The sequence below is a fragment of the Pseudorca crassidens genome, chromosome 15 (assembly GCF_039906515.1).
Source record: "Pseudorca crassidens isolate mPseCra1 chromosome 15, mPseCra1.hap1, whole genome shotgun sequence".
Taxonomy (NCBI): domain Eukaryota; kingdom Metazoa; phylum Chordata; class Mammalia; order Artiodactyla; family Delphinidae; genus Pseudorca; species Pseudorca crassidens.
Window position 1 is genome coordinate 22,168,707 of NC_090310.1, and position 14,577 is coordinate 22,183,283.

A 14,577-nucleotide genomic window follows, 5' to 3' on the forward strand; every position below is an offset into this window, starting at 1 on the left:
AACTTTGTTTGGTGCCTAATACTGGGAGTTGCAAACCCCAGTTTTCTGACTCCAAGACTCATATTGCTTCTTTTGCTTCCCCAGAGGATGGAAAAACAGGAAACATGACTTCTGTCCTTTTGTATTGAATCCCTTTGCAGATCAGAATCCCCAGTTCACACCTGTATTAAGTCAAAGACCCTGGACCCAATGGCCATCTTCTTCACCAGTGGGACCACAGGCTTCCCCAAGATGGCAAAGCACAGCCATGGACTTGCTTTGCGATCCTTCTTCCCTTCATGGTAGGAGAGAGGGCACCAGCTTAGAAGCTGGGCCACAGATCTGGGGTGGAGTGTGTTTGTATATGTGTACGTGCTGGGAAAGGAACTCTTGGTGGAATTGACCCCGTGCTGTTTATGCTTTCTGCTCTCTTTGGTTCAGACCCCTAAGGGTGTGAGAAGTATAGGCTGACAGAGGCATCTGAATGACAAAGGAGGCACGTTTGGGTCCTGCCTGAGCACCTTCACAGGAGGCATGGAGGAGATGTGGGTGGAAACAGCAGGCATTCTGCAAACCACACAAATGACAAGCCCCTGTGTCCCTGTCAGTAGTTCCAGGGTTTGGTGGGGAGAGATAAAATGCTCCAGCAATGTGACCTTACGTGACAGGTCCTCTCCTCTCCTTGATTGTGGACAAATCCGGCATAGAGTTTCCCAGTCATGAACTGTTAGGGAAAAATAATACCTGGAACTAAGCCACTCCAAGCCACTGCCCTAACCTGGAACAAACATAGAGGCTGAAGCTGGATTAGCCATTTAATTGGTTTTAAACCAAACTCTTCTCCCTTCTCTCCATCCCTCAACTAGTAATATTCAAACCAGACCACGTTCTATATACTTTGTACCTTATTAACCAGACCAGGGGGACAGAGAAGGCTTTTTGTAGAGAGTTGGTATCTGTGCTAATGATAACAACTGAGTAGCAAAATCCTGGAGGAATGCGGGTGGAGAGAAGGGAAGGATAGTATAGTAGTCAGAATAGTATCTGAGGCTAACTGTATTTTGGAGTTAGCAGGAAATTACTGCAGCTGAAGACGTCTGATGTCCTCTGGTGCCTGTCAGACACAGGCTGGGTTCTGGCTGTCCTGGGGTCCCTGCTTGAACCATGGACAGCGGGGTCTACAGTCTTTGTCCATCATCTGCCCCAGTTTGACCCCAAGGTCATTGTACAGGTAAGAAGACGAACCTTTCGATATCAACAAACTCCCAGAAAACACTCATTTCGAGTCCAAAAACTGGATCCACCTGAGAAAATACTTGATTAGCAAAGAAGCCTCTTAGTATAACTCTTAGCATAATATAACCCTGGCTCTGGGTTTCTCAAAGTGTGAAGCACTGAATCAATCATCGTATCAGAATTACATCAAGAGGTAACTTTGAAGAAAACACATATTCCAAACCTTTCCCTAGACCTATGGATCAGACTTTGTGGACCTGGGAACCAGAATATACGTTTTGAGAAATGAAAGCAAACAGAACAAGCTCAGGTCTCCTGGATCCTGGATCCTGGCTCTACCAGGGCCAGGTAGCTGGTGTGTGAATGTTGTATTTGTGTGGCTACTCAATTTAATGACATATTTAGAAACAAAGGCCTTGGAATATGACAGATCTAGTTTCGTATCCCATGATTGACATTTATTAGTGGTTTGCTTACCACTCTGAGCTTCAGTTTCCTTATCTGTAAAATGAGACTCTTAATGGTTACTATCACCACAAAATTGTTGGGAATATTAATGAGATGACATAGGAAAGGTGTGTAAAGTGCTTAGCCCTGAGACTAGCCCAGAGAGAACACTCAGTAAGTGGTAGCAGTTGCTGGTATGCATACACCATGATAATAACTGAGGTCACCTGCGTGAACTCCTTCAACGTATTTCTCTTCACTTAAAAATTGTCTTTGTGTCTCTGCTCACTCCCCTGCTTTCTGTCTCAGAGGCAGACCTGTCCCTTCACCTCTCAACGTCCAACTCCCTCCCGACACCTGCTGCCGATCCTGTTCTTTTCCCTGCCCTTGTGTTTGGAGCCCCTCTCTATTAATCTTTAACTCATTAAACCTTTTCTCCTGTATTTGCAATCTCTCATTTTTCATTGACTCTACTCCCTCAGTCCATAAACATATTCAAAGTTCCTCATCCTAAGAACACCTGCCCTTCACGCTGGTACACCTCGGACCAGCCCCGTCTCTCCTCCCTTAAGGTCAGATTGCTCCACAGAACATTCTCCACTTGCTACAGCTACCGCCTGTTCCCCCAGCTCACCCCTGAACACCGTAGTCATCCAAGGCTCTGCCCTCAACTTTCCCTCCCCTCTAAGCAGCTTCCTGTGCTTCCATTTCTCCAGCAGGTACATCCACTCAGGTGGCTCTCAAAACTGTCCAGTCTTCTCTCTCCAGGCTAGTTTCCACCTGTGTTTCTGCTGGTTGGTTAAGTTCATCTGCTCATTCCCTCCAGCACCTGAAACTGTACCTCCCACTTCTCATTCCCTGCCCCTATGTCAACATCTGCCTCTCCGTCATTATTTTCTGCCTGCATCCTGCCAGTCTCTGAGGCATAGAACTGCACAAACCACAATGAATCCACCTCTCTCCTTCCCCCACCAGGTCTAATTCTTCTTCCCCTACAAGGGGTGTCCCCACAGTCTCAGTGTATTTTAAGCTTGAATTATTTCAAAGAACTGAGTCTACAAATTTACCCCAAACACTGCATTTGAAAGTTCAATTGTTTAATTTACTTTACAATTATTACTTTCATGAATTTTTAAAAATAAACTTTTTAAATTACTTGGTTTCAGTCTCTCCTATTGAAGATGGGACATAGTGACTAAAACGAAAAATGTTAAATTAAAAATTTACCATTCAAATTCACAAAACAAAACTTTCCCTTCATTCCCTCCGTACCCATCCCCTCAACTTAAGACTTTCTTGTGTTGCTCCGATAGTACCTGACACATGCCATGTACGGAATTCATGCTCAATTTAGGTATACTGAAAGAATTAACAGATGAATAAATGGGCTCTCCTAGAGGAGAGGTCAGAATTGAAATGCTAATAACAAATCTATGTTTTAAATTTTAATTGCAAAAATAAAATTTTTTCTCTCCTAACTTTCTAGACTTTATTCAAATACCCTATTACCCAATGCTTTGCTGCGCCCTCTGTATTTCGAATGATTCTGCAGCAGAATTCCACCAGGTATGGTAGATGTGGCTGCCGTTGGTAACAGGAATCTTCGGGTAGGATTTTAAGTAATCTGATGCACTGTGGTCTGACTGATTTTAGTTATGGTTCTTTGAGGATACTGTGTGTGTGTGTGTGGTGGGGGGTAAATGTTGGTGGTGATATTTAGCAGCTAGTCTAATTGGTTCTTTAAACAGGATTCAGGGAACCAAACGAAACACTGAGTGAGCCTTGCATCATTGTGGGTTTTTACTTTTATAAACATTTTGTTATGAAATAAACATACAGAAAACTATATAATATATACATTTACAGATTAATGAATTGTTGAAAATAAAACAGCTATGTAACTGCTCACCGAAGGCCCAAAAATAGGACATGGCCAGTGTCCCTAGAGACCTCCTCATGCCTCTCCATGTCCACTAAAGGAATCCACTGTCTTGGCTTTTATGGTTCATTTCCTTATTTTCCCGCATAGTTTACACAGGAAATATCCCTAGGCAAATTACTTTACTTGCTTTTGAGCTTCATGTAATCGTACATTATTCTGTAATATCTGCTTCTTTTTTCAACATTATGTTTCTAAGAAGTGTCCGTGTTGTTAAATAATGCTGGAGTTAATTTTCATTGCTGTATAACATTACATTTTATGAAAGTAGCACATTTTAACTCAGTTCTATTATTGGGCATTTGGGTAGTTTTCAGTTTGGGACTATTGATGATTAATGCTGCATTGAATTTTTGAACATGTACATAAACACGTAAACACACGTTGCTGTATATCTTCTCTGGGAGAGGAATTGCTAGGTCACACTGACATGCACCCTACTGCCTTATTTTCCAAAGTTTTGAACCAAGGTATGCTCACCCTAGCAGGGTAGGAGCATTTCCATTATTCCACATCTCTGACAATATTTGTTTTTGTTCAAGTTTTAATTTTTGCCAATCTGATGGGCATGTAGTATCACACTGTAATTTTATTTTTGCATTTCCCCATGTTTGTGGATTAATTTTTAGCTCACCTGAAATCTGCTCTTTGAACCTTATGGTTGTTTATGTATCTTTTAGCGACTCTGAAATTGAAATGGCTACTTCAGAATCAGAGCTAACATGTTTTAGACATAAAAGACTTAAAATATCAAGGAGTTCAATTTATGAAGATAACTGAAATACAGCTTGATTTTATTCATGAACCCTCAATCTGACAGAATTATGTTTCCAACTGTATTTCAAAGCTCATATTACAGCTACTTGTTGCAACGTTCTTGAGATGGTGAACAAACCCCATACAGATTCAACCAGGGCATGAATATTGACTCTATTGGAGACTCTGCCCATTTTGTGTACTTTGGATAAAGCTCAAGAAGAATGAGGAACATACCCTCCATGAAGCCAGCCCTGCTGTCCATCACTACAGGCTCTGTATATATGAGGAGAGGGTGACAAGGGATTCTGCCACCTCCCTCATCCCTACGAGCTGGCTCAGCTCAGCCCCGTGCAAAGTGGTACTAAGACCCCAATCACTTCTACCCATTTCCTTCAGGGAATCCATCATTATTTTGTGATGGTTTTTGTATTATTTATGGAAATCTTCATGGGGAAAATAGATGAGAGGATTTATATCGCACAACGTACCTAGCAAACTACTGCAAATATTCACAGCAGACTTTTCTGTTCTCTCCCAAATTCCTGCTCTCAGGGCTGTTACCTGTGATCCTTCTTCTCTTTACTTACATGAATCCTGGTCTTCCTTGATGTCCCGAGCAATTCATTTCCAACCCCAAATTTGCATTCTCCAGCCAGAAACACAAAAGGCCTTCAGTTCACATAAGCCCACTCTTCCCAGAAGGCGGTACAGTTCTATTACCATCCTAGCATATCCTTGGGGTCTTATCCCTCAGCCCTTATGGTTTATAAAAATAACCCTCTTAGGGCTTCCCTGGTGGCGCAGTGGCTGAGAGTCTGCCTGCCGATGCAGGGGACCGGGTTCGTGCCCCGGTCCGGGAGGATCCCACATGCCACAGAGCGGCTGGGCCCGTGAGCCATGGTCGCTAAGCCTGCGCGTCCGGAGCCTCTGCTCCGCAGTGGGAGAGGCCACAATGGTGAGAGGCCCGCGTACTGCAAAAAAAATAAAATATAAAAAAATAACCCTCTTAGCCATGTGGAATGCTTAGAATGTGTTCCAAGCACACTTTTCTCCCTCTTGTTACCTCAACATCCATATTCAATCCTGATCTCCCTGATTTAACCCATTAGCCTCACCACCATCACCACCTACCCCTGCCAGATGAGTTAACAGGTACCAACAGGAAATGACTTCCACTTGGACTTGACCACCAGGAAAATGCCCAGAAGCCAAGTAAGAAAGCGAAGAAGCAGAAGGATGAATGATCCAGATGACAATGCTCTGAGCTCTCCCTGGGCCTGGGGCAGAGCGCCCAAGCCCAATCTGCGGAGGCTCTGTTGACACCTTGCCTTCCCCTCAGCCTCAGGTTCCCCACCCTGGAGCACTGCTGTACTGGTGGGGAGGCCCTGCTGCCCGAGGAGCAAGAGCTGTGGAGAAGACAGACAGGCGTTCTGCTCTACCAGGCCTATGGACAGTCAGAAACGGTAGGTGAAGGGTCCCTCTGGGCCAGTCAGGATGTGCTCGTCCACTGAGCCCAGCAGATGAGCTGAATCCTGCTATGAGTGTGTGCAGAGCACACAGCATTGCTCAGAGCCAGTGGGAGGCTCCAGAGCTCTAGGCTTATTTGTCCCAAATAAATTTGCAGAAAGGACAGTTGCAGCTCATCAACTTGTCAAAAGACCCATGTGCTGAAAACTATTGGACAAAAACTTAGAAAGGGGTCTAAGGACATGGTGCCACTGTACCTGTGATAATTAGTTATAATTAAGGGAGCCCAGGAGGGGCACTGGCATAGAAGGCACTCTCCAGAGACATGGAAGCCACCACTGCAAGTCCTGTCCACTTCACCGTCCCTTCCTAGGCAGCAACCACAGGAGCAGGCCGGAGCTAGCCCCGGAAGTTCACTAGTTCATTTCTGGGTGTTTATGAGGAGAGCACACAGCTTTGATGGTGAGAAACTAGCAGGAGGAGAGATCTTCTATATACACGCCACACACACACACACAGACACACACACACGCACAGACACACACACACACACACAGACACACACACACACACACACACGCACACACAGTGTGATCCCAAAGAGGATCACTGACCAGTCAGGTGGGCAGGGCATTCAAAGCATCAGGCATGTCTTGAATCTCAAGGACTTTATCCATGATAGTGTGGGCAGGTATCTCACTTCTAACACATTTTCAATGCATTTCCGATGCTGGGCAGAGCCACTTTCCCCTACTTCCCTATCATCCCTTTAGCTGACAGAGGTATGATTGTCTTCTCAGGGCCTGTAGCAAAATAGCCGTTATAGTCCCAACTGACATACTTTTCTGACATTACTTTGCAAATAAATGATCAGTTACTGGGTCTGCTTCCAGGATTGAGAAATGTTAAGACTCTAGGACTGTCCTTGCTGGTTCAGTTTGCATTCAGACAAGAAGGGTGAGGTTAGAACTATGCGCTACACCCATGACGCCAGTCCCTTCGCATTAACTATTCATAACAACAGAATACTCCCCGATACCCGGATGGTGCTTTATTTCTCCAAACATTTTCACACCTATTCACTCATTTCTGCAACATTTTCCACATTAGAGTGTGAGCAGTGACATAGCAAAGGGGAAAGTACTTCCTCTCTCAGGAGCTCAGACCCCAGTTCCGATCTCAGCCTTGCCAGTTATAGGCTTCGAGACTGTAGGCATATCACTGAATCTTGCAGAGTCTAGCTTCCCCATCTCCAAAGTGGAAATATAATGCCAGGCTTGCCAGGTTATGATAAGGTAAAAGAAAGAAAGTATACAAAGCTCTGGGCACAGTGTCTAACCCCTATTGCAGCTATGGTTGTCACTGTTGTTTTTAGGTAGGTATTGTGTTTAGAGGCTGGGGGTGCAGAGATGGATGGGACAATCTCTATTCTCTGAATGCTCATTATCTACTGAGGGAAACAGACAAGCAACAATAGAAGTGTGGGGAAAAATACCACAGAAAGAGAATCTCCCAACTTCCATTTATTAGGGCCTGAATGATAGCTAGTAGTAGTTGTTTATTGAATACTTGGTGTGTGCCTGGCACACACTCACAAGCACTCTGAGCGATAATGTTATAATTACCCCCATTTAACAGAGGAGGAGATCAAGGGGGATTACTTGGTACATAGCTAGTGAGTGGTGGAGTCAGGATTCAAACCTTGGTCTCTCTGTGTGTAAAGCGCTTAACTTTAGGAAGAATGATAATTTCGAGAACCATAAAGAAGGAATAAGGTTCATCAGGAAGACCTGGGGGTAGGGGAACAACGTGAACAATCTGAATAATCTCAGCACAGCTCTGAGAAGCAGTTGAGGCAGCTACAAGTAAATGGTTGTGAAATATACTCATGGCCCTCCCCGGCACAGGGACACATGTTTGGCATACAGTGGGCACTCCACACCCTATGTTACATGCCCACAGCCGGGCTCACTCCTCTGTTTCTTCATGGCCTCTCCCACTGGACTCTGTAGCCCCAGCACTGGGCTCAGGCCCAGTCCATGTCAGGTGCAGTGAATGTCTGCTGACTAGAGTGGGGTCGATGACTTCTAGCTTCTCCACGAGGGCTCTTTGCACAGCATCAAATGACATCTGTAAGCAAGGATGCTGTGTTTTTGTGATCAGCCTGGACGCTTCGCCAACCCCAGTTCTCTTCTCTTGTGAACAGGGAATAAGTTGTGGCACTCTCCGGGGGATGAAGATCAAGCCAGGTTCCATGGGGAAGGCCATCCCACCCTACGACATTCAGGTCTGGTGGTAAAGACATTGGCAGACATTAGTGCTCGGCTGGGGTTGGACCACTGTGTGACACGAGGTGACAGAACCAGTCATGCCTCCCGGTTGCCCTTCCTCTTCTCCGCCTACTTTTCCTCCAGTTTCCTGGGAAGTTTTCAGTTGAGAACTGCAATGTCCTGGGCGTGAGCGCAGCTTGCCAGGACAGCCAGAGGCCTCGTGCACCGAGCCTGGGAAAGAGTACTTGCAGTAGCACAGGCGGCTCTCTCCACTGCTGGTGCCTTTAGTTTTTCCTGATCCGTGTTTCTCGCTTGAAGACACATTTGTGATGTCTATATATGCATGAAACACATAGACCCGTGGCTTGGGTTCCACCATTTGCTGATTTCAAAGACTTTTGACAGTTTTATTCTGTTTTCTGACAGGGCTCCTCTACCACAACCCCCTCCCCCAACTACCCCCACTGTGTCACATGAATGAGCCAGGCAGTGTTTGGGTGGGGCAGGAGTGTTGGGGATCCCTGCAGGGTCGGATTCACAGGTCTCTTGCTCCAGATCATTGATGACAAGGGCAACATCCTGCCGCCCAACACTGAAGGAAACATTGGCATCAGGATCAAGCCCACCAGGCCCATAGGCGTCTTCATGTGCTACGAGGTAAGGACACCCCATCTGCCCCCACATGGCCCAAGAATCCTTGCAGGGAGCTGTGTAGGTGATAAGGGACTGGACTCAACTCTGCATCTTGAGACTTTTCCTTCTTCCTTTATTCACTCCAAGTCAATGAAACCTGTTCTAATTAATCTCAAAGCTCATAGTGTGTTCCCACATCCCTTTCTGTCATAACCCATCTGGCACTTATGGGCTGACTGCTGGGGTAGAAAACAGCCTGGCTTCAGAACCACCAGACTTGGGGTCCAGTGATGTCTTGTGGTTAAGAATGCTGGCTTTGACTGGGTTCACATCATACCACCGCACTTAGCAACAGGGTGCAAACAAATCTATTATGCTCGCTGAGCCTCCAGGGGCGCTATTATCCCCACTTTAAAGAGGAAGAAACTGCAGATTGGAAGCTTAACGTGTCTTTCCCATGTCAAATAAATGGCAGGCCTAGGATTCAAAGTGGTGTGTTTTGGACCCCAAACTCTAAATGAGAAATCCAGGGACTACAGAAACCTACAATAGAGTATAAGGAAACCTGCTGTAACTCTTCATCAGACAAACCCTAGCTAGCAGTGGCCACTAAGAGGAAAACCTCAGCTTCCAAGATGGACCGCAGAAGGGTAGACAGACCCTGAAATTGATCTCAGACTCCATCTCCTTTCTACAGAGTCACAGCCACTGGTGTCACTGTTGTGCTCACACTGTGGCCTTGGGTGGGTGGGTGGGGCCCTGTCCCCCTGTGGTACTATTGTCCAGAAGCAATCATGCAAGCCTTAGCCTTAATTCTCAGTAGCACAGTGTAAAGGTTGGATAAAAGGGAAAATGAACACAGAGTAACAGGTATCTAGATCAGCAGTTCTTAATACTGCCTGCACGTTAGAATCATTTGAGGGGTTCTTTTTTTTTAAATACTTGGATCCAACCACAGAGATTCTGGTTAAATTGAACTGGCATGGTCCAAAGCCATGACTTAAAAAAAATTGTAAATAACATATTTTATTTAGCAAAGATGTCTTCACATATGGCCACACTGATTTCTTTCATTTCACACGTTCTCATGGCAATGAGACATGTCACTCTTCCATTGAGATTTGTTGGCTTATATTCTGTTCTTTTATTTTCTTTTTATTGAGGCATGACTTAAACTCTGCTAATTAGGGTTTGTCTGATGAAGCGTTACAGCAGGTTTCCTTATACTCTATTGTAGGTTTATATATATATATGATATAAAATTTACCCTTTTCACCATTCCTGAGCATACCGTTCAGTAGCACTGAGTAAAATTTACTATATTGCACAACCGTCACCACCATGCATCTGCAGACAATTTCCTCCATCCCCTGAAGCAGTTCTGTTCCCATTAAACAACAGCTGCCTAGTCCCCATCTCCCCGCAGCTGGTAACCTCTAATGGTACTTTTTGTCTTTAAGAACTTGCCTATTTTAGTTACCTCATGTAAGTGGAATCATACAACATTTGCCCTTTTGTGTCTGGCTTATTTCACTTAGCACCATATTTTCAAGGTTCATCCATGTTTTAGCAAACTGTCATCTTTTGAGACTGAATAATATTCCATTGTATGTATATACCAAGTTTTGATGGACATTTGGGTTGTTTCCACCTTTTGGCCTTTGTGAATAATGCTGCTATGAACACTGATTGTGCAAGTAACTGTTTGGGTCCCTGCTTTCCCTTCTTTTGGTTATATACCCAGAAATGGAATTGCTAGATCATATGGTAATTCTGTTTAACTTTTTGAGGAATTGCCATACATGTTTTCCACATGCACAAGGGTTTTCATTTCCTCATATCCTTACACTCACTTGCTATTTTCAGTTTATTTTTAATAATGGCCATTCTAATGGGTTTGAAGTGGTAACTCATTGTGGTTTTGATTGACATTTCTCTAATGACTAGCATCTTTTCATGTTCTTATTGGCCATTTGTATATCTTCGGAGAATTGTCTATTCAAGTTCTTTGCCCATTTTTAATTGGGTTGTTCATTTTTCTGCTGTTGTTTTTTCTAAGTTGTAAGAGTTCTTTATGTAGGCTGGATATTAATACCTTATCAGATATGCAAATTATATGCTTTGCAAATATTTTCTCCCATTCAGTGGGTTGTCTTTTTACTTTCTTAATAGTATCCTATGACATACAAAGTTTTTAAATTTGGTGAACATTTTATGTATTCAATATTTTTCTTTTATTTCCTGTGCTTTTGATATCATATTCAATAAATCATTGTGAAATCCAAGGCAAGATTTTCCTCTGTGTTTTCTTCCAAGAGTTTCATAAGCTCAGCTCTTACATTTAAGTTTTTGATCTATTTTGAATTAATTTTTGTGTATGATATAAGGTAACTTCATTCTTTCGCATGTGGATATCCAAGGTTCCAAGCACCATTTGTTAAAACGACTGTCTTTCCCACTGAATGGTCTTGGCACCCTTGCCTATAATTAATTGACAGTATATGTGAGGGTTACTTTTTGGGTTCTCTATGCTCTTCAAGTGGTCTGTATGTCTCTTTTTATGAACGTATCACATTGTTTTGTTTGCTATAACTTTGAAGTAAGTTTCTGAAATCAGGAGTTTAAGTCCTCCAACTTTTTTCTCCTTTCTAAAGGTTGTGTTTACATTTTGGGATCCCTTGAGATTTTATGTGAATTTTAGGATGGGTTTTTCTATGTCTGCAAAAAACACCACTGAAATTTTGATAGACATTGCATTGAATCTGTAGATAATGTTGGGCAGCATTGTCACCTTAATATTGTCTCAAATCAATGAATATAGGATGCTTTTCCATTTATTTATGTCTTCTTTCTCTTTTTCAGCAGTGATTTTTAATCTTCAGTGTACAAGTCTTTCACCTTCTATACTAAATTTATCCTTAGTATTGTATTCTTATTGATGTTTTTTCTTTTTGGATTGTTAATTGTTAAAGTATAGAACTGCACCTTAAGTTTTGTGCATTGATTTTCTTTCCTATAACTTTGCTGAATTCCTTTATTAACTCTAACAATTTGTGTGTGTGAGAGCAAGTTTTTTAGGGTTTTGTACATGTAAGATCATGTTATCTGTGAACAGATCTAGTTTTAATTCTGTTTCATTTTGGTGCCTCATTTCTTTTTCTTGCCTAATTGATCTGGGTAAACTTCCAATACTTTGTTGAGTAGAAATGGTGAGATCAGGCTCTCATGTCTTGTTCCTGATCTTAAGAGAAAATCTTTCAGTCTTTTACCGGTGAGAATGATGTTAGCTAAGCTTTTTTGCCCACACACTTAACTTTTCCGAAGATATCTTTATATGGATTTGACACATGTCTAGAGTCTTTCCATTTTAATCTGTAGGAATCCCTTTACCATACCTGCTAGGGCATGTCTAGTGGTAATGAACTCCCTCAGCTTTTATCTGAAAATATCTTAATTTCTCCCTCATTTTTAAGGAGCGTTTTGAAGGCAGGATAGAGAAGTCTTGATAGATAGTTTTTTTTCTTTCAACACTTTAAATATGTAATCCCACCACTTCTGGCCTTCAAGGTTTCCTGTGAGAATCAGCTGATAATCTTACTGAGGATCCTTGTATGTGATGAGTCACTTCTCTTGCTGTTTTCAAGATTCTGTTTGGCTTGCAATATTGTGATTTTTATGTATCCTGGTGTGGGTCTCTTGGGATTATCTTATTGGATTTCTTTGAACTTCTTGTATTTGTAAATTCATGTGTTTCATTACATTTGAGAAGATTTTGCCCCTATATCTTCAAATACTATTCCTGTCCCTTTCTCTGTCTCATTTCCTTCTCTCATAATGCACATGTTTGTCTGCTCGATGGTGTCATGCAAGTCCATTAGGCTCTGTTTGCTTTTCTTCAATTTTTTTCCTGTTTGCTCCTCAGACCCAATAACTTCTATTGTTCTGTCTTCAACTCTCTGATTCTTTCTTATTCCTGTTTTAAACTACTGCCAAACACTTCAGTGAATTTTTTGTTTTAGTTATTGCCCTTTTCTAGAATGTCTGTTTGGTGCCTTTCCATAATTTCCATCTCTTTGTTGATATTCTCATTTTGTCCACATGTCACTTTTCTGACTTCTTGTAGTGCTTTGTCCATTTCTTCCTTTACCTCTGTGACCACATTTAACAAGCTTGATTTAAACTGTTTGTCTAGTAAGTCTTATGTCTGGGCTTCCTCAGGGATGGTTTCTGTCAATTAATTTCATTCCTTTGAATGGGGCATGATGTTTTTAAATATTTATTTATTTTATTTATCTATTTTTTACTTTTGGCTGTGTAGGGTCTTAGTGCAATACACAGGATCATTGTTGTGGCATGTGGGATCTTTTGTTGCAGTGTGCGGGCTTCTTTCTAGTTGTGGCGTGTGGATTTTCTCTCTCTAGTTATGGTGCACAGGCTCCAGAGTGTGTGGGCTCTGTAGTTTGCAGCATGAGGACTGCCTAGTTGAGGCAAACGTACTCAGTAGTTGTGGTGTATGGGCTTAGTTGCCTCACGGCATATGGGATCTTAGTTCCCCGACCAAGGATCGAACCTGTTTCTCCTGCATTGGAAGGTGGATTCTTTACTACTGGACCACCAGGGAAGTCCTGAGGCATGATTTCTGTTTCATTGTATGTCTTGTAATTTTTAGTTGAATATTGGGCCTCTCACTATTACAATGTGGTAACTCTGGAAATCAGATTCTCCTGCTTCCCTGGGGGTTGGGGTGTCTGGGGTTTTGTTGTTGTTCTTGTTTTGTTTTGTTGACTGTTGAAGCCTATAACAGTATGTTTGTTTTGAGACGTTTCCAAACTCTTCTTGCAATGACAGTTATTGGCCATGTGTGATCACACTGAAGTCTCTGATCATTTAGCTCATGTTCAGCTAATGTTTTGACAGAGATTTTCTTGAGTGTCAAGAGGTCAAACAAACAAAAATACCAATCACAACAAAAAGGAGAGAACAACCAATGTACAAGTTAGGTCTGTGCTGGGGTACTCCTTCACCACTTAGCTCAGCTTGCTCTGCGCCTAGAGATCAGTCTGAGGTGAAACCTTAAGGTCTTCTTAGGACTCTTGTGAGCACACGTCTTGCTCAGGTATGCACATGGTTTTCTAAATACCGCCATGTGCACAGCTGTCTTGAATATCCTAATTTCTTGAAAGAATCTCACCCCAGCTTCTCCTCCAGACCTTGATGATCTATTGTATATCTCCACCCATAATTTCTTACCTCAGGCATCTTTCAGTTTTGTGGTCTTCCAGGTAGCTCCTATGAACAGTTCCTATTGCTTTTCCCACTTATATTCTGAGTTACATGAACTGCGTGCCTTGCACCAGTCCTCCAGTTATCCTGAGACAGGTTAAAACAGGTGTGTACAATAATTTGCAAATGAGATCTTCTCTGCTCTCTCTGGTTGGAGCAGGGGAACTGGGAACTGGGCTGCCATCTGCTCAAGACCAAAACTGCCATGCAGGAGAAAGGCTGGAGTAAGGGTGAATAAAATGTCACAAAACTTTGTACCATTTTTAAGATGGCTTTTTCTTGATTGGGTATTTATAAGGTTGTTTTAAGCCTTTGACTCTTTCCCAGATGTTGTACATAGTCAATTCAACTTCTTGTACATTTTTTGTGGTTTTTTGGGGGAAATGAGACCTTAAATCTTCCTCATTTGCCATGTTTTCTTGACATCACCCACCAGTAGCACTTTTTAAAAGTAGTCAAGGTGAAGAACTCAATTTGGTGCCTCTGTAGACTCTGACCCTCTCTGTGTGGTAGATGTGATACTATTCTCCTACCATTCAGGAGCTCTTCAATGGCTCTGAGATC

General features: G+C 42.7%; 1 protein-coding gene across 2 annotated transcripts in view; it reads left to right on the forward strand.

Annotated features, from left to right (window-relative positions):
- LOC137207072 (acyl-coenzyme A synthetase ACSM1, mitochondrial) overlaps nucleotides 1–14,577 on the forward strand; it is a 50,129-nt gene that overhangs the window by 28,408 nt on the left and 7,144 nt on the right. For both annotated transcript variants that reach the window (XM_067706487.1, XM_067706488.1), the window contains 6 exons: nucleotides 141–281; nucleotides 1,051–1,210; nucleotides 3,149–3,228; nucleotides 5,700–5,823; nucleotides 8,034–8,114; nucleotides 8,653–8,754. In XM_067706487.1, coding sequence (XP_067562588.1) covers nucleotides 141–281; nucleotides 1,051–1,210; nucleotides 3,149–3,228; nucleotides 5,700–5,823; nucleotides 8,034–8,114; nucleotides 8,653–8,754 — 688 coding nt within the window. The remainder of the gene's footprint in view (nucleotides 1–140; nucleotides 282–1,050; nucleotides 1,211–3,148; nucleotides 3,229–5,699; nucleotides 5,824–8,033; nucleotides 8,115–8,652; nucleotides 8,755–14,577) is intronic.